Here is a 24,444-nt window from a genome sequence, read left to right as displayed (position 1 = left end):
AAACAATACATGAACTGCACAACAGTTAATTCAGCCTAATTTACTGCCTTTAAAACATAACTGATATGGCTGACTTGTTTAAACAAATGTGGTTTCTACTGACAATTGAGATGTACAAACTATGGCATAAGGGAACAACGAGTGGATATTAGGCTATCTGTTATTTCGATTAAGACATTCATGAGCGAGCTAGGATGGACATTGTCAATATAACTTTTGTTCAGAACTTTTGAAATGTACAGCAACAGAATTCAGAACATGGGCTGCTCTTAGTATTCTCCCTGTTCACCAAGCCAGAACCATAGGATAAATAACGGGGGCATATAAGCAGATAATGAAGGCTCTTACAATATTCAATGATTACATTTCTCTCAAACAGGCAAAAGGCTGCATGTGCACCACCAAATCAGAACAGTAGGCGAAATTAAGAGGGGAAAAGGGACCAAATTATTAGGGTACTGCACATGGGCTACTAACAGCTTACTACACAACATGCACTTAGTATTACTTTCCTAGCTACAGTATACATATCTCCCTGGCATATTACATAATTTATGCAGCAGTTTACTAGACATTTTTGAACTCACCTTCCTTCCCAAACACTCATTGTGGAATTTGCGATTTCCAACTTGTTGTGTAATGTTAATGCCCAATGGCCGATGAGCACAGATACATTTTTTATTATTTCTCTTAATTATTTATCTTCATATGACAAGGATTGAAAAGGATTTGCCAGTAGATTGTCAAGTTGATTCATGATGATGACTGCTAGCTAAGATTTTGAAAGTATGTTGACATCAGTCCAATCAAAGCTACTGTACATATTACGTGATTTGACGTCATTTTATGTGGCCAATGACCTTGAGCCTTTCGAGGTCTACCCTTAGACTTGGCGGTGACATAGTGTCTCCATGAGTGACAGAACACTGAGCCAATATCAGCGCACCGCTCCGTATTTTCTGCTGGCTTGCCCCACCACCACAGAAAGCACTGAGCTAGGCTGAAACGCCTGCGTTTTGAAGCTGCCTCAAGAATACCAAAAAGGAACCATGTGTGTTTGTGGCTTTATTAACTCAAATTATATACATTTTTTGTTACATTGTTTGCAAACTGATGTGAGACATGTACTAATGCCAAAATAACATGCAAAACAGGCAAGCCTAACCTGCCCTGAATGACGTGTTGCCACTGTGTACATGTAGGTAGGGGTAAAAGTGAATAGGCAAATCGGGATAGATGATAAACAGATGTCAATATAATGGATAATCTGTAATAAGAAAGATTTCAAATCAATGATATACAAGCAATTCATCAAATAAAATAAAATACACAGAGGGGCGTGCCAGATTATTATAAAGTTATTACAGAGAAGAACAAAGAATTTATGATAAAATAAAATGACCAGTTAAAAAAATATTGTAGGCTAATGTTTACACACTAATAACCTGAGTTTTACCATTCAAGATGAGCATAAGATGCGCTGCAAACTATATTGTGTTCATCTAAATACAATGAAATACCTTTTTAGTCAACCTAACAGCAAAAGTATGCCTAACAGTACTCAAGACAAATACTGTAAATGTGAAATCAAGTGGTTTGTTTTTTCATCTATATTTCATTTTAGATGGACAATAACACTGCCTATCCAGACAACTAGAGTAAGGTACTGAACTTGAATGTTTTACACATCTGCATTTTACCTTTGAACTTGGTTGTCCTTTATCTCTTCCATCTCACCTTTCTTTGTTGTAATAGTCTACATTCCACCACTCAATGTCTTGTCTTTTAATGTATGTACACTACCGTTCATAAGTTTGGTGTCACTTAGAAATGTAGTTGTTTTTGAAAGAAAAGCTCATTTTTTGTCCATTAAAATAACATCAAACTGATCAGAAATACAGTGTAGACATTGATAATATTGTAAATGACTCTTGTAGCTGGAAACAAGACGATTTGTAATGGAATATCTACATTGGCGTACAGAGGCCCATTATCAGCAACCATCACTCCTGTGTTCCAATGGCATGTTGTGTTAGCTAATCCAAGTTTAACATTTTGAAAGGCTAATTGATCATTAGAAAATAATTTTGCAATTATGTTAGCACAGCTGAAAACGGTTGTTCTGATTAAAGAAGCAATAAAACTGGCCATCTTTAGACTAGTTGAGTATCTGGAGCATCAGCATTTGTGGGTTCAAATACAGGCTCAAAATGGCCCAAAACAAAAGATTTACTTCTGAAACTGGTCAGTATATTCTTGTTCTGAGAAATGAAGGCTATTCCATGCAAGAAATTGTCAAGAAACTGAAGATCTTGTACAATGTTGTGTACTACTCCCTTCAAAAACGGACATTTCTAAGTGACCCCAAACGTATGAACGGTAGTGTATGTAACTTGCCTTATGACTGTGCTCTAGACTACATAAAAATACATGTCTATCATCACATTCAGTGGTAGACGCATCCCATAACACAAAAACAACATTACATACGTGTTAAGGTAATCATAGCTTTTGTATTACCGTGTTATTACTATGTTATAAGAAATTGCTGTGTCAATTTATTTAAAATATTGATAATTTCAAAGCAGAACACAAAATGGATATTTGTATACATCAATTGTTTTTCCATGATCAGGATTTTCAACAAATACTAATTTGTCATCAGCTTTCTGTTCCTCGAACACAATGATCTAAAATAATGAAAAAAGGATCCATTAAACAAACCATTCAAGCCTGTTTATGTATCAGTACGTGTCTTGATTTGAGGATAAACTGTACAAATAAAGTCTGATACACACTTTATAAGAATACATGGTAGTGTAAACATGAGAAAACACATCAGAAGCCTAGAACCCTATATCTATTAGAAATTAAAGTAGCTTTTTTCAGTTCTACCTGATTATTTCCACTTTTAAGCCAAGGTCCAGGGAGGTAGAGGGTTTTCTGGGGACCGATGGACCAGTGGCGTCCAAGATTCTGCCCGTTGATAAAGACCACTCCTTTACTCCATCCCTGTGGATGGAAACACTGTAATCAGTGACTTGACAATCAGAGTTTAGAGTTTCTCTGGGAACTTCTTTCATCAGTACCTGTGTCTGATGAGGGATGGGCCTACTACACTATAAACCAATAAACCAGAGATAGGTCTACCATACTATACGAATAAACCAGCAGGGACACAGTATGGACAGGTGGTGATCTCTATCATAACCACAGAGCCTGTTGGGCTGCTTTACACACAGGCAGTCTGATGAAGGTGTCTCTGGGATGGCCGTCCACATACAGCATGCCCTGGAAGAACCCTGGGAAGGAAGGCTTCTGGGGGACTGAGTTCCACTGGCTTGCTGCACTCAGTCTGAAACATGGGAGGAGATCAAATCAAATTTATTTATATAGCCCTTCGTACATCATGTGATATCTCAAAGTCCTATATAGAAACCCAGCCTAAAACCCCAAACAGCAAGCAATGCAGGTGTTGAAGCACGTTGGCTAGGAAAAACTGCCTAGAAAGGCCAAAACCTAGGAAGAAACCTAGAGAGGAACCAGGCTATGAGATCACCCTATTATAACACAGGAAATCACTGACTAGCATTACAATACAAATCATATAAACTTTAATGGTCAAATGCAGCCATTCTTTTATCAATATGAAGTCTTGTTTCCAATAAAAAAAATAAAAAAAATAGCTTCTTAGCAAAGGGCAATTTCTCAAGCAAGAATTTTGCTTGGACTGATTGAGAGTGGTCTGAGTGGGGAGGGGAAAACTGAAATTCGCTGTTATTGGCAGAGAGATTTTGTACTCTCTTTCTTATCAATCTATTAACTAATTTACCGCATGGTGATTTTTTATTTATATTACCTTTATTTAACTAGGCAAGTCAGTTAAGAACAAATTCTTATTTTCAATGACGGCCTAGGAACAGTGGGTTAACTGCCATGACCATGGAAGGCCAAAACTCCCTCCCACCAAAACAGGCTGAAATTTCAGGTGGTCTTTTCAAACAGCTATTACACTAAAAGGGCATTATGCAAATGTTTACAATTTCGCAGTATTATTCTAACCTCATAGTGTGGAAATATATATGAAACACAGAATAATCCCATTTATGACTGCACTGAGCCTATGAGACAACCTGATATGCCAGTTAAATTTACAATGACAACAGTTATACAATGGTTGGGTCTAATCCTTGACGCTGATTGGTTAAAACCGCATTCCAGTCGGTGTCTTTTCCACAAGTTACCACCATGAAAGCTATGATGGTGAAATGTATATTTACTCTGTTCCATCTCAGTATGCAATCCACTGTCTCAGCCCAGCCAGACAATTTATAATCTTAATCCCCACTGTAAAAAGCATCTAGACATTATCTCCCATTTCTTTTAGATGAGCAATTGGTTTTCAATAGCGGAGATTTGTATAAAACCTGCAGTCTGAATCTCTGACATTTGCAACACTGTTTCAATATTGAAATTCGATCTCCAGCTGTCTCACAGTAATTAACGTGTAGGGATCGGAAGTTGGAATGAGACAGACGGGCAGGCATCTTTTCTGAGCCAGTCGAAATCATGAATCAGCATAATTTTTATGGACATATACAAAGAAATGTCAATAAAAAACAGGTAAAACTAAATGAAACACAGCTAGTTTGTTTTCTTTCCAGCTTCAGTTTGAAGTGATTATGTTAGCTGTGTTGTTAGCTAACTCTCTGAACATCAGTGTCCTGATGAGAGAGCACATTTTCTATGCCATGTGAAATCGAGCATCATTAGCTCATTCTTATGAATGTATCCAAATAAAGCCACTTAAACAAATGTAAATGCAGCTACTTTGTTGTTATTCTGGCTGCACTGTTTGACAGGACTGTAAATTAGCCATAGTTTGCTAGCTAGAAAGCAAGGCATAAGAACGTTGCCAGCCAGTACAGCAATAGAACATTTAGAAAAGAATGACTGGGTCATGTCCATAGATACAGAACAAAAAGGACTTAACGACTGGGTCGCGTCTCTGGCAACCAAACCGATAGAACGAACGACTAGCCGGCTTGGGTAGCAACCCTAGATTTGTGTCAGGACGATATCTCGTTGAAGGATGAAATAGTATGAATAATTCATCAAAATAAAGTTCATGAAAATATGTCAATCATTATTTGAATATGTTGGTAACCCGTTGTATAAAAGTGATAATGCCCTCGAAGCTGGTGTGTTTCAATTCAGGCTATAGGTGTGCTGCCGGCCTTCGACTTTGTCTCGGGCCTAACAACACCCGTGCCAATATATCTTCCAGACACCGGCTTCTCAGGCATTATCACTTAAATTATAAACTGTAAGAGCCAGAATGGACCTTATTGTTGTATAAATGAAATGATCAGGACAAACCTCTTCAGGAAGTTTGGCTTCATATCCAAACAGTAGATTGTAAAGTCCTTCAGAGGCACGTGGTTCAATACAATATCTCCCACCAGACCTAGAACAGGGTGATAATGCAACGAAAGATTAAGAGCTGCATGGGCGAGTAACAATGCAATTATTCCAAGACCTCATGGATACGGTCACTATTTGTTGAGCATTTAGGTCTATCCACTTTAACGACTATGTACAGTTGTCACAGCAATGAAGGATTAAACCTGAAGGTCTACAGTGCCTTTAATGTACGCTTTCTGCCATGGAATTCTGATTGTTAAAGTGGTCGTAACTAAGAATACCATACCTTTACGCTGATCATCTAGGGCCTTCCCATAATTCACTCTTCCACAGTTCTCCACAAGTAAACTCAATGTTCGCTCTCCCTTCAATGGAAAATACATAAAACATGTGGAAACCACTAATTGATGCACTACAGTCAACAATGCATAGTACCCAAAGACAATAGAATAACATGTGGCTTTCAGTTGGACTGCAGAGTGTAATTGATACAATCTTCCGCTGTGCTATAGGACAGCATGGACTTGTTTTCCAATAACAGGCAGGTGCAAAGTTAGTGATTACGATTCCACTTTGTTAGAACAACATTTGTCTGAAAACTTTGTTGGCTTAATCCTGTCACCTTAGTAACAAACTCATTGATTAGCATCACCAGAAGCTTTCACCTCTATCATGGTGTTGAATATAAACTAGCCAGTTTACAAAGCAGCTCAGCAGCACACCTATAGACTGAATCTAAACACACAGTATCACCATACCTTCCCATCAGGCAGTGCAAACTCCACCGATTTATAGTCCAGGACCCCAACAAAGTGTCTGTCCACAAACACCTAGAAGACAAGCCAACTTTATTAGTACAAATGATGTATTGTCATATGGTGTGCACCATACAGTATAGTACATTCATGCCATGTAGCTGTGTGTCTGTACTCACCAGGGCTCTGTCTTTAACATTTTTCTTGGAGTTCAGAAGGCCTCCCCTGCTGATGGTGGTCTCATATAGAGTGTAGCCATAGGACTGACCATTATTACTGTTGACAGGAAGGTTCTCCATGTTGACAGGCTCCTCTGACTTCAAGGGCTTGATGATGAAACATTATCAATGTAGTGCATTCAATTAAATTAAGAACATTATGGAATCAACATCAACCCTTGAAGAGATAGAGTATTGCCAGGTCTCAGCTGACAGCATGCAACTTGACCCTTCGCTCACCTTCTCAGTAAACTGCAGGCTCTCCCACAGTGACAGATGCTGCTGAATGATGACAGGCTCATACACTCTCCTGGCCTGGAGAGAGGGAACCTCAGGAAGCTTCTCACCTGAGACACACAGATACATGTGCCAGTTAGACATTTTTTCTCAAATTGCATATGGTGCCTGTTTTCCAAAACTTCAATAGTATTTTATGTGAATGTTTGAAAGAGAAAGCTTACTGTGAAACTGGCTGAATAAATTCCTCAAGAGCTGATATTTGGTGGTGTAATCTCCAGCCTCGGATAGGGGTGCATCATAATCTAAAAAATAAAATAAAAGATTCAGATGACTTTTTTCTTTGCAAGTAATATTACATTTGATAGGATACATAAAACCTACCATAGCTGCCGACCTGAGGTTTGTAGGTGCCAAGGTTCGCCACAGCTCCATTCATGAAGCCAAAGCTGGTTCCACCATGGAACATATAGAGGTTGATGGATACACCTGGCTCCAGTATCTGTGACACCACAGCCAACATGTCTACCAGAAAAGTAGACAGACAGAATCAATGATAGACGGTGGGCAATCATACAGTCCTTAGACTGATGAATGGATGGTCCTGTGTGGCTCAGTTGGTAGAGCATGGCACTTACAACACCAGGGTTGTGAGTTTAATTCCCAAGGGGTACCAATACAAACAAAATATGATATATGCACTCACTATTGTAAGTTGCTCTGGGCAAGAGTGTCTGCTAAATGACAACATGTAAAAGATGGATGAACTTTAAGAGTTGCTATAACTAGGGGTTATATGACATGATCTTAACCTAGTTTGTAATGAAACTTACCCTCTGCTGGAAACACGTGGTGAGATTCACTCCAGACATCGAACCACCCAGACCAGTACTCCATTACAAGCAGAGGTTTCTGGGGCTACAGTAAGGGAAAAGCCACACTTCATCTTTGGACCACTATGTTTTCTCAGATGCAAGACAAAATAGAAGAAAATAGAGAATCATTGGCACTATACCTGCATGTACGCTAAATATTGTATTGTTCCGTAGGCCAGTCTTTGAAGGTTTACCGTCTTGAGAACTTAAGAGAGGAGGGGTTCAAGTGATGAAAAATGTAGACTAAATAAGGATATTTTCTAGCAGCATCATTACTCTATTTAAAAGAAAGTGAAATGGCACAAAGATGGACATTATCAAATATCAAGATCTAGCAATAGAAAACCACTACCTCCATCCACTCCTCCACATTTGAGCCCCTCCCGGTTGTCTGATGTCAGCAGGAGTTCATTGGTTCCTCTGGATAGTAGAGCCTGCCAATGAGAATACAGTTTCACTATACATTTATAGGTCACTGCAAAAGTCTATACTGGGCATACAGTATGATGCAGATGGTGAGAAACAGTAGTCTCACAGTACCTCCTTTATAAAAGGCATGTAGTGTTCATCCTTTGCATATGAGCCATACTCATTCTCCACTTGAACTGCAATGATGGGGCCTCCTTCTTTAAACTATAAAACAAAGAGGACAACAAGTATTGACAACTAGCTCACTAACACCCCTGCGAACCACTCTAACAGATATCAGGACTTAATAACTTGGATAATAAGGAAACAAATTTACGTACTTGTAGAGGCTTAATTATTGGGATGAGTTTGTCGAAGAAAGAGTTCACTGCTTCTGTGAAGCCAGGGTAGGTTGTCCTCAACTTCATGTTTTTGTCACGTAACAGCCAGCTTAAAAGAAAATAACTGTTATAAGGATGTCTCATTCAACATGTTGGTTTGTGTTCCGGGATTCATCCAATGGCATTGAGGAGTATACCACCTCAGTCATCGGCTTCATCAATAAGTGCGTCAACAATGTCGTCCCTACAGTGACCGTATGTATGTACATATCCCAACCAGAAGCCATGGATTACAGGCAACATCCACATCGGGCAAAAAGTCTAGAGCTGCCACTTTCAAGGAGCGGGACACTAATCTGGACGCTTATAAGAAATCCTGCTATGCCCTCAGACGAACCATTAAGATTGAATCCTACTATACCGGCTCTGACACTCGTCGGATGTAGCAGGGCTTGAAAACTATTACGGCCTACGAAGGGGAACCCAGACACGAGCTGCCCAGTGACGCGAGCCTACCAGATGAGCTAAATGCCTTTTATGCTCGCTTCGAGGCAAGCAACACTGAAGCATGCATGTGAACATCAGCTGTTCTGGATGACTACGTGATAACGCCCTCGGTAGCCGAGGTGAGCAAGACCTTTAAACAGGTCAACATTCACCAAGCCACGGGGCTAGATGGATTACCATTACCGTGTAGTCAAAGCATGCGCAGACCAACTGGCAAGTGTCTTCACTGATATTTTAAACCTCCCCTGACCGAGTCTGTAATACCTACATGTTTCAAGTAGACCACCATAGTCCCCGTGCCCAAGGAAGCGAAGGTAACCTGCTTAAAGGATTTCCGCCCCGTAGCACTCACATCGGTAGCCATGAAGTGCTTTGAAAGGCTGGTCATGGCTCACATCAACAGCATCCTCCCAGATACCCTAGACCAGTGGTTCCCAAACTTTTTATAGTCCCGTACCCCTTTAAACATTCAACCTCCAGCTGCGTATCCCCTCTAGCACCAGGGTCAGCGCACTCTCAAATGTTGTTTTGATATAATTGTAGGCCTCCCACACTCTATACGATACATTTATTAAACATAAGAATGAGTGTGAGTTTTTTTCACAACCCGGCTCGTGGGAAGTGACAAAGAGCTCTTATAGAACCAGGGCACAAATAATAATAAATAATTTTGCGCATTATTTAGCCATCTTACATGTAAAACCTTATTTGTTCATCAAAAATTGTGACTAACTCACCACAGGTTAATGAGAAGGGTGTGCCTGAAAGGCTGCACATAACTCTGCAATGTTGGGTTGTATTGGAGAGAGTCTCAGTCCTAAATCATTTTTCACACACAATCGGTGTCTGTATTTAGTTTTCATGCTAGTGAGGGCCAAGAATCCACTCATTATAGGTACGTGGTTGCAGAGGGCATCAGTGTCTTAACAGCGCAATTTCCCAAGGCAAGAAACTCAGAGCAACCCTATCCAGAAATCTGGCAGTGGCTTCTGATTAAAATAAATTTTCACATAACTGCTTGTTGCAATTTTGATGAGAGTCCAGGCTCTATCGCAGCCGGCCGCGACCGGGAGACTCATGTGGCGGCGCACAATTGGCCCAGCTTTGTCCGGGTTAGGGGAGGGTTTGGCCGGCAGGGAGGTCCTTGGCCCTCTCGCACTAGTGACTCCTATGGCGGGCCGGGCACAGTGCACGCTGACATGGTCCGCAGGTGTACGGTGTTTCCTCCGACACATTGGTACGGCTGGCTACCGGGTTAAGTGGGCATTCTGTCAAGAAGCAGTGAAGCTCGGTTGGGTTGTGTTTTGGAGGACACATGGCTCTAGACCGTCGCCTCTCCCGAATTCATACGGGAGTTGATGCGATGAGACAAGACTATAATGACCAATTCGATACCACGTCGGGGGTAAAATAATGTTTTATAATAATAAAATAATTGTCATGTTGTCAATTGTCATGTTTCGTTTCTAAATGTCTGTGCATGAGTGAAGGTTTCTCGGGAGAGAGTAAGAGTTAATATGATTGGATGTTAATTATTTGACTAGGCTACCTGTATTTGACATTGTGTTGTCATTTCGCTGAACACGAGATGGTTTAATTTTATTTTTGGCAGTGAAACGATGCTACTCACGCGAGAGAAAAAACCTCACCCAAAATGTACACACGTTCAAAAGTTTGGGGTCACTTAGAAATGTCCTTCTTGGCTTTGGGGGTGACCAGTGAGATATACCTGCTAGAGCGCGTGCGACGGGTGGGTGCTGCTATGGTGACCAGTGAGCTGAGATAAGGCGGGGCTTTACCTAGCAGAGACTTGTAGATAACCTGTAGCCAGTGGGTTTGGCGACGAGTATGAAGCAAGGGCCAACCAACGAGAGCGTACAGGTCGCAATGGTGGGTAGTGTATGGGGCTTTGGTGACAAAACGGATGGCACTGTGATAGACTGCATCCAGTTTGTTGAGTAGAGTGTTGGAGGCTATTTTATAGATGACATCACCAAAGTTGAGGATCGGTAGGATGGTCAGTTTTACGAGGGTGTTTGGAAGCATGAGTGAAGGATGCTTTGTTGCGAGATTTAATTTTGGATTGGAGATGCTTAATGTGAGTCTGGAAGGAGAGTTTAGTCTAACCAGACACCTAGGTATTTGTAGTTGTCCACGTATTCTCAGTCAGAGCCGTCCAGAGTAGTGATGCTGGACGGGCGAGCAGGTGCGGGCAGTGATCGGTTGAATAGCATGCATTTAGTTTTACTTGCGTTTAAGAGCAGTTGGAGGCCACGGAAGGAGAGTTGTATGGCATTGAAGCTCGTCTGGAGGTTAGTTAACACAGAGGGGCCAGAAGTATGCAGAATGATGTCGTCTGCGTAGGAGGTGTATCAGAGAATCACCAGCAGCAAGAGCAACATCATTGATGTATACAGAGAAAAGAGTCGGCCCGACGATTGAACCCTGTGGCACCCCCGGACAACAGGCCCTCCGATTTGACACTGAACTCTATCAGAGAAGTAGTTGGTAAAACGTGCGAGGCAATCATTTGAGAAACCAAGGCTGTCGAGTCTGCCAATAAGAATGTGGTGATTGACAGAGTCGAAAGCCTTAGCCAGGTCAATGAATACGGCTGCACAGTAATGTGTCTTATCAATGGCAGTTATGATGTCGTTTATGACCTTGAGCGTGGCTGAGGTGCACCGATGACCAGCTCTGAAACCAGATTGCATAGCGGAGAAGGTATGGCAGGATTCGAAATGGCCGGTAATCTGTTTGTTAGCTTGACTTTCAAAGACCTTAGAAAGACAGGGTAGGATAGATATAGGTCTGTAGCAGTTTGGTTCTAGAGTGTCACTCCCTTTGAAGAGGGGGATGACCGTGGCAGCTTTCCAATCTTTGGGAATCTCAGAAAGAGAGGTTGAAAGAGAGGTTGAAAAGGCTAGTAATAGGGGTTGCAACAATTTCGGCAGATCATTTTAGAAATAGAGCGTCCAGATTGTCTAGCCCGGCTGATTTGTAGGGGTCCAGATTTTGCAGCTCTTTCAAAACATCAGACATCTGGATTTGGGTGAAGGAGAAATGGTGGGGGCATTGGCGGGTTGCTGTGGAGGGTGCCGGGCAGTTGACCGGGATAGGGGGGTAGCCAGGTAGAAAGCATGGCCAGCCGTAGAGAAGTGTTTGTTGAAATTCTCAATTATAGTGGATTTATTGGTGGTGACAGTGTTTCCTAGCCTCAGAGCAGTGGGCAGCTGGGAGGAGGTGCTCTTATTCTCCATGGACTTTACAGTGTCCCAGAACTTTTTTGAGTTAGTACTACAGGATGCAAATTTCTGTTTGAAAAAGCTAGCCTTAGCTTTCCTAACTGCCTGTGTATATTTGTTCCCAACCTCCCTGAAAAGTTGCATATCACGGGGGCTATTCGATGCTAATGAAGAAAGCCACAGGATGTTTTTGTGCTGGTCAAGGGCAGACAGGTCTGGAGTGAACCAAGGACTATATCTATTCCTAGTTCTACATTTTTTTAATGGGGCATGCTTATTTAAGATGGTGAGGAAGGCACTTTTAAAGAATAGCCAGGCATCTACTGACGGGATGAGGTCAATGTCATTCCAGGATAACCCGGCCAGGTCGATTAGAAAGGCCTGCTCGCAGAAGTGTTTTAGGGAGCGTTTAACAGTGATGAGGGGTGGTCATTTGGTCGCAGACCCATTACGGATACAGGCAAACAGCAGAGGTGTATTTGGAGGGCGAGTTAGTTAGGATGACATCTATGAGGGTGCCCGTGTTTACGGATTTGGAGTTGTACCTGGTAGGTTCATTGACCATTTGTGTGAGATTGAGGGCATCAAGCTTGGATTGTAGGATGGCCGAGGTGTTAAAGCATGTCCAATGTAGGTCACCTAGTAGCACGAGCTCAGAAGATAGGTGGGGGGCAATCAATTCACGTATGGTATCGAGGTCACAGCTGGGGGCAGAGGGAGGTCTATAGCAAGCGGCAACAGTGAGACTCGTTTCTGGAAAGCTGAATTTTTAGAAGTAGAAGCTCGAATTGTTTGGGTACAGACTTGGATAGTAATACAGAACTCTGCAAGCTATCTTTGCAGTATATTACAACACCGCCCCCGTTGGCAGTTCTATCTTGGCGGAAAATGTTATAGTTAACGATGGAGATTTCAGGGTTTTTGGTGGTTTTCCTAAACCAGTATTCAGACACGGCTAAGGCATCCGGGTTGGCAGAGTGTGCTAAAGCCGTGAGTAAAACAAAATTAGGGAGTAGGCTTCTAATGTTAACATGCATGAAACCAAGGCTTTTACGGTTACAGAAGTCGACAAATGAGAGCACCTGGGGAGTGGGAGTGGAGCTAAGCACTGCAGGACTTGGATTAACATTAACATGCACAAATGACCTCGACTAACCTGTACCCCCGTACATTGACTCGGTACTGGTACCCCCTGTATTATAGCCTCGTTATTGTTATTTTATTGTGTTACTTTTTATATATATTTTTTACTTTAGTTTATTTGGTAAATATTTTCTTAACTCTTCTTGAACTGCACTGGTGGTAAAGGGCTTGTAAGTAAGCATTTCACGGTAAGGTCTACACTTGTTGTATTCGGCGCATGTGACAAATAAAGTTTGATTCGATCCCTGTTACAAAGTTGAAGGCTTAAAGTAATGGAAACCTGGGGAGCCCTCCTAAGTCCCACTCAGCACAGATGTAGGGTCCTGGCCGCAGAATCACCCAGAGCCCCAACTCTGCTGCTAGGCTGATGTACGCCCTGAGAAACACAGAGAAAAACAGAGAGTCAAAGCTCAACAGCTCTCTCAAACATATTCATCAAAAAATCATAAAAGTCTTCCTTACTTTAAATCCAACTGGTCCTGGAAGTTGAAAAACCCTCTCTCTGGCTCATGAAGGTTCCATGGCACATATCTGGAAAATAAGCAGTCATTCTCAGTATCCCTCCATAGTAGAGCAGCAGTGAGTGGTGGTATAAGAGAACATGAGGTGTTCTGTGTGTCCCTACGTGGTGAGAGTGTTGACCCCACAGGCCCTCATCTTCAGCAGCCGGTCCTCCCAGTAGGCTCTGGGGACGCGGAAGTAGTGGATAGAGCCCCCCAGGATGCGAAAGGGCTCTCCCTCCAGAGTGAACTGAAAGGAGTTGGCCCTCAGACCCTCTTTCTGGCTCATTCTCCTCACCTCTGGCTGCAGGCTGGAAGAAAACAGACAAACCACTGTCTGGATCTCTTATGAATGTTATGAATAATCACACTTAAGACAATAATTAGAATAAATGCATACAACTTGTAATATACTGTATGATGATAGCATATATTATGACCAGAATCGATAGCTATGTTATTCTAAGACAGTCAATTCAACACATAATAAAATATCCCTATGTAGATTGATCAATCTCAGCTAATGTCAAAATTAAGAATCTTACCTTCTACGTTGATTTTCACAAAGTCTAAAGCTGAAATAATGTTCAGTATGGCTTATACCCATCTACTGAAGCAGAGCTCACGTGGACGGCTTCAACAAATGGAGAATAATGAAGAAAGGCCTAGAATGCTTTGAACAAGGGAAACCATTGTTGTTTCAGAACACTGCTGTTATTTTAGTGTTGAAGCTATAGTATACAGAACATAAATATAAACGCAACATGTAAATTGTCGGTCCCATATTTTATGAGCTGAAATAAAAAGATCCCAGAAATGTTCCACATGCACAAAAATAAAATTTCTCTAAAATATTGTGCACACATTTGTTTACATCCCTGTTAAGTGAGATTTTCTCCTTTGCCAAGATAATCTATCCTCCTGACAGGTGTGGCATATCAAGAAGCTCATAAACGGCATGATCATTACACAGGTGCACCTTGTGCTGGGAACAATAAAAGGACATTCTAAAATTAGCAGTTTGTCAAATAAGACAACGCCACAGATGTTTCAAGTTTTGAGGGATAGTGAAATTGGCATGCTGACTGCAGGAATGTCCACCAGAGCGGTTGCCAGAAAATGTAATGTTAATTTCTCTACCATGAGCCGTCTCCAACATCGCTTTAGGGTATTTGGCAGTGCGTCCAACCAGCCTCACAACCGCAGACCACGTGTAACCACGCCAGCACAGGACTTCCACATTAGGCTTCTTCACCTGCAGGATTGTCTGAGACCAGCCACCCCAACAGTTGATGAAACTGTAGGTTTGCACAACCAAATAATTTCTGCAAACTATTAGAAACTCTCTCAGGGAAGCTCATCTGTGTGCTCCTCGTCCTCACCTTCGATGGCCACTGGCACGCTGGAGAAGTGTGCTCTTCACGGATGAAAACTAGTTTCACTGTACCGGGCAGATGGAAGACTGTATGGCGTTGTGTGGGCCAGCGGTTTGCTGATGTCAACATTGTGAACAGAGTGCCCCATGGTGGCAGTGGGGTTATGGTATGGGCATGCAAAAGCGACGGACAAAGAACACAATTGATTTTTAGAATTGGCCATTTGAATGCACAGAGATAACATGACGAGATCCTGAGGCCCATTGTCGTGGCATTCATCCGCCGTCATCACTTCATGTTTCAGCATGATAATGCACGGCCCCATGTTCAGTGTGTCAAATCGGAGGGCCTGTTGTCCGGACCTCTGGCAGTCTCTATGGGGGTGCCACAGGGTTCAATTCTCAGGCCGACTCTCTTCTCTGTATACATCAATGATGTAGCTCTTGCTGCTGGTGATTCTCTGATCCACCTCTATGCAGACGACACCATACTTCTGGCCCCTCTTTGGACACTGTTAACTAACCTCCAGATGAGCTTCAATCCCATACAACTCTCCAACTGCTCTAAAATGCCCGCACCTGCCCGCCCGTCCAGCATCACTACTCTGGACTAGAGGTCGACCGATTATGATTTTTCAACGCCGATACCGATTATTGGAGGACAAAAAAAGCAGATACCGATTAAATCTGACAATTTTTTTAGTTAAAAAAATTGTAATAATGACAATTACAACAATACTGAATTAACACTTATTTTTACAACATATAAAACATCAATAAAATACATTTTGCCTCAAATAAATAATGAAACATGTTCAAATTGGTTTAAATAATGCAAAAACAAAGTGTTGGAGAAGAAAGTAATATGTGCTATGTAAGAATGTGTGCCATGTAAAATATGTGACATGTAAAAAGCTAACGTTTAAGTTCCTTGCTCAGAACATATGAAAGTTGGTGGTTCCTTTTAACATGAGACTTCAATATTCCAAGGTAAGAGGTTTTAAGTTGTAGTTAATATAGTATTTATAGGACTATTTCTCTCTATACCATTTGTATTTCATATATCTTTGACTATTGGATGTTCTTATAGGCACTATAGTATTGCCAGTGTAACAGTATAGCTTCCGTCCCCCTCCACGCCCCTACCTGGGCTCGAACCAGGAACACATCGACAACAGCCACACTCGAAGCATCGTTACCCATTGCTCCACAAAAGCCGCGGCCCTTAAAGCACAGGGGTAATAACTACTCCAAATCTAAAAGCGAGTGACGTTTGAAACAGTATTAGCGCGCACCCCACGAACTAGCTAGCCATTTCACATTGGTTACACCAGCCATTAGGCTGACAGGCTTGAAATCATAAACAGCGCTGTGCTGGCAAAACGCACAAAACGTTTATTATTTCAGTGAAATACGGAACCGTTCGGGTATTTTATCTAACGGGTGGCATCCCTAAGTCTAAATATTCTTGTTACATTGCACAACCTTTAATGTTATGTCATAATTATGTAAAATTCTGTCAAATTAGTTCGCAATGAGCCAGGCAGCCCAAACTGTTGCATATACCCTGACTCTGCGTGCCATGAACGCAAGAGAAATGACACAATTTCACCTGGTTAATATTGCCTGCTAAACTGGATTAGTAGTTATAACTAGTGATTATGATTGATTGTTTTTTATAAGATAAGTTTAATACTAGCTAGCAATTTACCTTGGCTTCTACTGCATTTGCGTAACAGGCAGGCTACTCATGGAGTGCAATGGTTAGAGCGTTGGACTAGTTAACTGTGCGGTTGCAAGATTGAAACCCCCTGAGCTGACAAGGTGAAAATCTGTCTTTCTGCCCCTGAACAAGGCAGTTAACCCACAGTTCCTAGGCAGTCATTGAAAATAAGAATGTGTTCTTAACTGACTTGCCTAGTTAAATAAAAGGTATATAAAAAAATGTGTATATATATATATATATACACAGTGCCTTGCGAAAGTATTCGGCCCCCTTGAACTTTGCGACCTTTTGCCACATTTCAGGCTTCAAACATAAAGATATAAAACTGTATTTTTTTGTGAAGAATCAACAACAAGTGGGACACAATCATGAAGTGGAACGACATTTATTGGATATTTCAAACTTTTTTAACAAATCAAAAACTGAAGAATTGGGCGTGCAATTTTTTTTAAGTGGAATGGCACACACCTGTCTATATAAAAGCTTCCACAGTTGACAGTGCCTGTTAGAGCAAAAACCAAGATATGAAGTTGAGGGAATTGTCTGTGTAGCTCCGAGACAGGTTTCGAGGCATAGATATGAGGAAGGGTACTAAAACATTTCTGCCTAGAAGGCCAGCATCCCAGAGTTGCCTCTTCACTGTTGACATTGAGACTGGTGTTTTGCAGGTACTATTTAAGGAAGCTGCCAGTTGAGGACCTGTGAGGCGTCTGTTTCTCAAACTAATGTACTTCCTCTTGCTCAGTTGGGCACGGGGCTCTCACACTCTTTCTATTCTGGTTAGAGCCAGTTTGTGCTGTTCTGTGAAGGGTTGTACACAGTGTTGTACGACATCTTCAGTTTCTTGGCAATTTCAATCGATCCCACCAATGCCGATGCTCCAGATACTCAACTAGTCTAAAGAAGGCCAGTTTTATTACTTCTTTAATCAGGACTACAGTTTTCAGCTGTGCTAACATATTTGCAAAAAGGTTTTCTAATGATCAATTGGTCTTTTAAAAATATAAACTTGGATTAGCTAACACAACGTGCCATGGGAACACAGGAGTGATGGTTGCTGATAATGGGCCTCTGTACAGCTATGTAGGTAATCCATTAAAAAAAAATGTTTCCAGCTACAAAAGACATTTACAACATTAACAATGTCTACACTTTATTTCTGATCAATTTGAGTTTATTTTAATGGACACAAAACATGCTTTTATTTAAAAACAAGGACATTTCTAAGTGACCCCAAATTTATGAACTGTAGTATATACGCCCACTAAAAACCACTTTGCACCTCGAGTGATGAAGTAGCCACTATTAAACCACAAAAAAATTGTGATATAGGAGAAAAGTGGCAGTGATAGCCATGGGGAAGGAGCAGCTTTCAACTAAGAAATTATTGATAAAAAGGTTCAACTGTTTCAGTTATTTGGAAGTATTTTGGCTTTTTGAAGTCCGACAACGAGCAGAGCAATGTTCGGTGCAAATTGTGCCGTAGACAGGTGGCTACCAAGTCTGGTAATACGACAAACCTTTTCACCATCTGACTCAAAATCACTCTTTGGAACATGCAGAATGTTTGAGTTTTGCGCCAACGCATTGATAAACGCCCCTCAAGCACCAGCCAATCTAGGGATGTTCACCCGAAGCAGTCAACACTGACAGCGTTTATGCCCTACGAGCAAACATTGAAAAGACAAAGACATCACAAATGCTATTATGTATTGCATTGCTAAGGACACGCTACCAATTAGCACAGTAGAAATGGAATGTTTCAAGAGGCTTATCAATTTAATTGACCCAGGTACAACGTTGTACCTGGCCGCAAACATTTCTCTCACACCACACTGCCTAAACTCTACGCCGAGTGTAGGGAAAACGTTGAGGAACAGCTCCTAACAGATTTGACGTATTTTGCTACTACTACTGATCTGTGGTGTAGTCGCATGTCAGAGCCTTATATTAGCATCACTATCCACTATATTGACAGAGTGGAATCTTCTAAATAAATGCCTTCAAACATACTTTCCCAATGACCACACGGGTGACGCTATAGCAGATGGGCTCATTGATGCTCTCGCCTCCTGGGGACTCAGTCAAGACAGACAGGTCTGCAACGGATAGTGGTGCGAACATGGTGAAGGCCGCTCAAATCAACAAATGGACCCGACTGCAATGATTTGGACATGGTCTGCACTTGGCCATTTTATTTACCTTTGGTAAGTAACCTTGTCAATTGTGTATATTGTGTTAGATGAAACTAAATGTGAATTTTTTTTCATCAACTGATTGTAAAATATTACATTTGTACATAACTAAAAGGGATTATTGTGATTTTAACACTATTAAAATCTCAAGATTTCTCTTAGAGAACGGGTAGAGACAAACGGGTGGATCGAGCAATTGCACTGAGATGTAGTGCAAGAACCGCTGCATCCATGTCTGTGTGTTAACTATTTAACTGTACTAGAATGCTTAAAAGGCAGCGAAAATTTTAAATAAATATCGGTATCATTTTTTTTCTGTCAAGGAAAATATCGGAATCGGACAAACATGTAATATCGGTGCATCACTAGCTGTAACGTAAACAAAATGTGGAAAAAGTCAAGTGGTTTGAATACTTTCCAAATGCACTGTATCATTGGAAAGCTTAGATTAGCTCCATGTCATCTACAAGACCCTGCTAGGTAAAGTCCCCCTTATCTCAGCTCGCTGGTCACCATAGCATCACCCACCTGTAGCACGCGCTCCAGCAGGTATATCTCTCTGGTCACCCCCAAAACCAATTCTTTCTTTGGCCGCCTCTCCTTCCAGTTCTCTGCTGCCAATGACTGGAACGAACTACAAAAATCTCTGAAACTGGAAACACTTATCTCCCTCACTAGCTTTAAGCACCAGCTGTCAGAGCAGCTCACAGATTACTGCACCTGTACATAGCCCACCTATAATTTAGCCCAAACAACTACCTCTTTCCCTACTGTATTTATTTTATTTATTTATTTAGCTCCTTTACACCCCATTATTTTTATTTTGCACATTCTTCCACTGCAAATCTACCATTCCAGTGTTTTACTTGCTATATTGTATTTACTTTGCCTCCATGGCCTTTTTTTTGCCTTTACCTCCCTTATCTCACCTTATTTGCTCACATTGTTTATAGACTTGTTTCTACTGTATTATTGACTGTATGTTTGTTTACTCCATGTGTAACTCTGTGTCGTTGTATGTGTCGAACTGCTTTGCTTTATCTTGGCCAGGTTGCAATTGTAAATGAGAACTTGTTCTCAACTTGCCTACCTGGTTAAATAAAAGGTGAAATAAAATAAATAAAAAAGATTCCGTTATCAAACAGACACATGTTTGGAATGTTCAGGCCAACAGAACGTTTACCTTTGACCTCTCGGGTACAAATCAGAATTACCTGTATAAATTGCTTTAAAAAGGAAACCCTGATACATTTTAAACTTTGTTTGACAAGTGGTTCCATGATAGGCCATGATATTACCATTCAAATTATAATATATAACCAACTTTGGAAGCACCACCTATCACTATTGTTAAAAAAAATTGCCCATATTGTGCCACTGACATTAAAAATGGTGTAAGCTTAGCCATATAATTACACGTATAGTGGCTATGTTTTTGGATTGTAATTTTGGTGATAGAATCTCCAAGTTGCGCACACACACAGCTAGAACAGGATTTTTAAAAAGTGTTGCAGATACAGGTCCATCACAGGATTCATGCATTAACCCCACAGAAGCTTTTTCACAATATGGCCGCCAAACAACTCAAAGGGGTATTATTTAATTGATTTTGCATGACTATACCTGCATGTATGAAATACAGGCCTAATTGTAATATGCCCAATAATATCTCAAAATGTTCATAGTGATGTGGAATACACAACCAAATGTGCCTAATATACAGTACCGGTGACAAGTTGACACACTTACTCATTCAAAGGTCTTATTTTATTTGTACTATTTTCTACATTTTAGAATAATAGTGAAGACATCAACTATGAAATAACACATATTGAATCATCTAGTAACCAAAAAGGTGTTAAATCAAAATAAATCATTTTTAAATGTCTTCACTATTATTCTACAATGTCGAAAATATTACAAATAACAAAAAAACGTGGTTTGAGTTTGTCTCAACTTTTTATTGGTAGTGTATATTAACATTCAATTCCCAGAATTAAGAATGTGCCCAAAAAGCTGTCAGAATCACTTATTTCTGAAGATGTTATGATCAATAATTGCAATATCTTCAAACATGTCAAATGTATACGTACATGTGAGTAGTCATGGATGTGAGCTGACCAAAATATATGCAATGTTATCCTATTAACTGTTTTCATTAAACAGATGATTAGAAACTTGTACAATTCCATAGGAATACCAATACATTTTAAAGTGAGCTCCAAAAAGTATTGGGACAGTGACACAGCTCTGTACTCCAACACTTTGGATTCAATACAATGACGGAGGTTAAAGTGCAGACGGACTTGTATTTTCATCCATATCGGGTGAACCGTTTAGAAATTACAACACTTTTTGTACATAGTACCCCCATCTTAGGGGACCAAAATTATTGGGACAAATTAACTTATGTGAATTAAAGTAGTCAAAAGTTTAGTATTTGGTCCCATATTCTTAGAACGCAATGACTACATTGAGCTTATAACTTTACAAACTTGTTGGATGTGTAAGAATATTCGAAGATCAATATACAACGCAGAGGATTAAAAGGTCAAGAGGGAATTAATGATCAATGGAAATTGTTGTTTTTCAGTTCAACATCTGTTTAGAATCTTTATAGGGGTTTCAGCCCGGACTCATAGCTACATGTGGCAAGTTCTCATTAGTTCAAATTGTTTATACATTGATCCTGAAATGGGATACTTGTAATCTGGCCATTTGGGAAGGAGGAATTGCAGGAATTGGTCAACCACAGGCTAGGGTTGGGGGTTTAAAACTAAATCCTGTCTCTTTGTTCAGTGGAGAGAAACACTGAGGACAGGGAAGAATGACCAGCTACTTCCCAACGTAACAACCATTTGTTATCTTTGAATAAATATATTTTTCTCCCCCTTGATTTGCTTTGCAGCCTGTGTTATCGAAGAATAACATCAACGCTAATACTCCAGGTCGCAGTTGTAAATGAGATCTTGTTCTCAACTGGCCTGCCTGGTTAAATAATGGTGAAATTAAAACTTGGTGCCGTGAACCAGATGAATTGGTCTCTAACAACAACAAGAAGAAAACTCAACCCACTTTCCACTGTGGTGTTATTTCCCTCATTGACTTCTTACCTCAAAATTGCCTTGCTATTCATGTTGAATAAATTAGTCTGTTAATATGAACTAAGCAAGCTGATATATCGTTCAGTTTACTGTAGACTGTCTGAAATTAGATGTAGGCCTATCAGGGGCTATCGGGTACCTGTCTTTATCAAAGCAAACCATGGCAAAATTGAATAACATTCATAAACCCAGATTCTAGTCTGCAGCCTATGCCTATTGAAATGACAAGTTAATCTCACAAATGGGCCATTTATAACGGTTTGTAGTCTTAACATCTGGCATATAATAAAATAACAATTGCCAAAAATAGCTTAACTTTTGTTTTTTTATGTTTGTCCAAGTATTTCTTGCTCAGAGATTGAGATTATCTGTCCAACTTTCATCACTCAAACTCTCTCTTGGTTCGAGCCCTGAAAGCCGTGGTATATCAGGACATATACCACTGGTATGACAAATGACTTTTTACAGTGGTAATTACGTAATTCCTTTACCTCATAGCTTGCAATAATTAAAAACATTTTAGGAAAAACGAATTATGCTTCTAACGTCGTTACTATGATATTCCTTAATTGATTCGATATCGTTATGGGAAAAGGGTTTGTTTAAATATGCAACTCTTCTCTTGCTTAGAAATACAATCCGAATAGTTTCAAGTCTTTGTCGGGTTTTGAATGATCATTGGGCTTGAAATTTTAGCTTGACCTGGCAACCCTGGTTACATGGATAAAAAGTTTTCCCCATTACAATCTAGTGTAAACAGTAGGCTATAGCACCAAATGGTAAGATGCATGTTCGCCTGACCTTTTTTTTGACTGATTTTGATGTAAGGACAAAACGTGATACAATATATTGCAACTATCCGTTTCATAGTGCCTATTGAAAGCGAGCAATATTTTACGCCTAACACGGACAATGTAAACTAAAGGCTACTGCCTGCTGAAAATCGAATTATGATAGCCTAATGAGAAACACTGTGAATTTTGTCAGAACTAACAGTCAGACTTTCCACTTGCATTAGGTTTGGAGTTGTGTGTAATTCGGGTGAAAATGTATATTTTAATTTATTATGGTCTATAGCTCTCACCTGTATTTTCCCCTTGAGTGAATCGCCTGTATAGTATTATTCCTGTTCTTCCGGTGTGGTCTTTGAAGGCGTGGGCTGTCAAACCAGCTGTTGCAACGCTGTAAAGTTATTCGTAAACCATTTTTAATACGTCCATGGTCGTCAGGCTGTCTCTCACGCGACAGTGGTATGCCATTCTCGGATATATTTTATTTGAATTCACACGGTAAGGCCAAAGATTGTTGGAACTAAATCAAGATAAACCACAGCCTGTCGTTTCAAATGGAAACAAGGGAGTCATAGTGGGCAGAACATGTAGGGAGGTGGGCAGAGCCAAGCACGAGCTAGCGAGACCCTATTGGTGCCTTATAAACTATATTAGCATATTTCCGTTAGGGAACGCCTACCCTGCGAAGTGCGCGAATACAACAACGCATTTTTTTTTTTACTTTGGCAAGGGGTAGAGTCTAAAAAAACTATTCGACTCTGTTCGTAAAATATTATAGTTTTGGGAACAGAAAAATGTTTATTCGATGAGAAAATGGGCAGAATCTCGGACAAAAGCCATCTCGCACCATCTTCTACTGCCGGCTAATGGCTTCCCCTCAAGTGGGTGGAACCGCCAAGCGGATGCTTCACATTTATTCATCCGGTGAAATAGCTTTCTCATTGTTTTGTCTGTGATAAGACTTTATGGACAGGTCTCGAGAGTATGTACAAAGTTATGTCGAATTTTTGTGTGTTTTTCTTCGTGTTTTCATGTACCTGCAAATGCATCAATAGGCAACCAGTATCCCAAACAGACCCTTTAAAAACTGGTTATTTAAAGACAATCTATTATAGGTAATGCTATTAAAGACCATTCATAATGACAAAATATTATCAGATTGTTAAATATTATTACATAGAAGAGGTAGGACTACAAATGTGAGAAATGATATACAATCAATACTTTTGATAGTCTAGTTAATACAAAGCCATTCCATATCTTTAATTTACCCCATCATGAACTTTCACCTGACCCACCTACTATGGACATTCACCTTTGTGTAGACAAACACGTAGCTTGTGTGTTTCCATGTGTTATGGCTCAGTTCAGCACTCATTCCACAGTGCAACAGTGTGAACAATTGACTATGTACTTCTCACTCATATTCAAATATAGATTTCCATTCTTGTAAGACGAGGAGTAGCATGTATGTAGCTTATGCTGAAAGCTTTGTTGATTTATCTAAATCTGTTGGGTGTGTCTTGTATGCTTGTCACAAGAATTATAAATACTTACTTACTCACCTTAGATTGCCATTGTCTAGTTCCTATGACTCCTA

General features: G+C 40.5%; 1 protein-coding gene across 2 annotated transcripts; it reads right to left on the bottom strand.

Moving 5' to 3' along the window:
- Positions 1 to 1,606: 1,606 nt before the first annotated feature.
- On the bottom strand, positions 1,607 to 23,417 carry glb1l2 (galactosidase beta 1 like 2). 2 transcript variants are annotated; one of them, XM_020508258.2, is made up of 19 exons: positions 23,138 to 23,417; positions 13,779 to 13,964; positions 13,616 to 13,684; positions 13,434 to 13,529; positions 8,259 to 8,367; positions 8,050 to 8,142; positions 7,862 to 7,943; positions 7,650 to 7,714; positions 7,468 to 7,552; positions 7,019 to 7,159; positions 6,859 to 6,939; positions 6,638 to 6,744; positions 6,359 to 6,505; positions 6,183 to 6,254; positions 5,711 to 5,789; positions 5,380 to 5,467; positions 3,241 to 3,355; positions 2,896 to 3,012; positions 1,607 to 2,690 (listed from the first exon to the last, which is right to left on the bottom strand). In XM_020508258.2, exons 2-19 carry the CDS (start codon positions 13,940 to 13,942, stop codon positions 2,580 to 2,582), a joined length of 1,821 nt encoding a protein of 606 aa, XP_020363847.1. In that variant the 5' UTR covers positions 13,943 to 13,964; positions 23,138 to 23,417; the 3' UTR covers positions 1,607 to 2,579. The 2 variants fall into 2 exon arrangements, with proteins under 2 accessions (XP_020363847.1, XP_031651946.1); XM_031796086.1 differs by lacking the exon at positions 23,138 to 23,417 and having other exon boundaries at positions 13,779 to 14,915.
- Positions 23,418 to 24,444: the final 1,027 nt, after the last annotated feature.

Source organism: Oncorhynchus kisutch, linkage group LG18, assembly GCF_002021735.2.
Source record: "Oncorhynchus kisutch isolate 150728-3 linkage group LG18, Okis_V2, whole genome shotgun sequence".
Classification (NCBI taxonomy): domain Eukaryota; kingdom Metazoa; phylum Chordata; class Actinopteri; order Salmoniformes; family Salmonidae; genus Oncorhynchus; species Oncorhynchus kisutch.
Note: the sequence above shows the minus strand (reverse complement) of the source record. Positions and strands in the feature narration are given on the sequence as shown.

Bases quoted from the DNA above. Each gene is read 5' to 3' on its own strand.
- glb1l2 (XM_020508258.2), bottom strand. From the start codon at position 13,942: ATGAGCCAGAAAGAGGGTCTGAGGGCCAACTCCTTTCAGTTCACTCTG. The intron at 13,530-13,615 runs GTAAGGAAGACT...TGTGTTTCTCAG, and splicing joins CAGGACCAGTTGGATTTAAA to GGCGTACATCAGCCTAGCAG. The intron at 6,255-6,358 runs GTGAGTACAGAC...CTTGTCTTCTAG, and splicing joins ATGTTAAAGACAGAGCCCTG to GTGTTTGTGGACAGACACTT.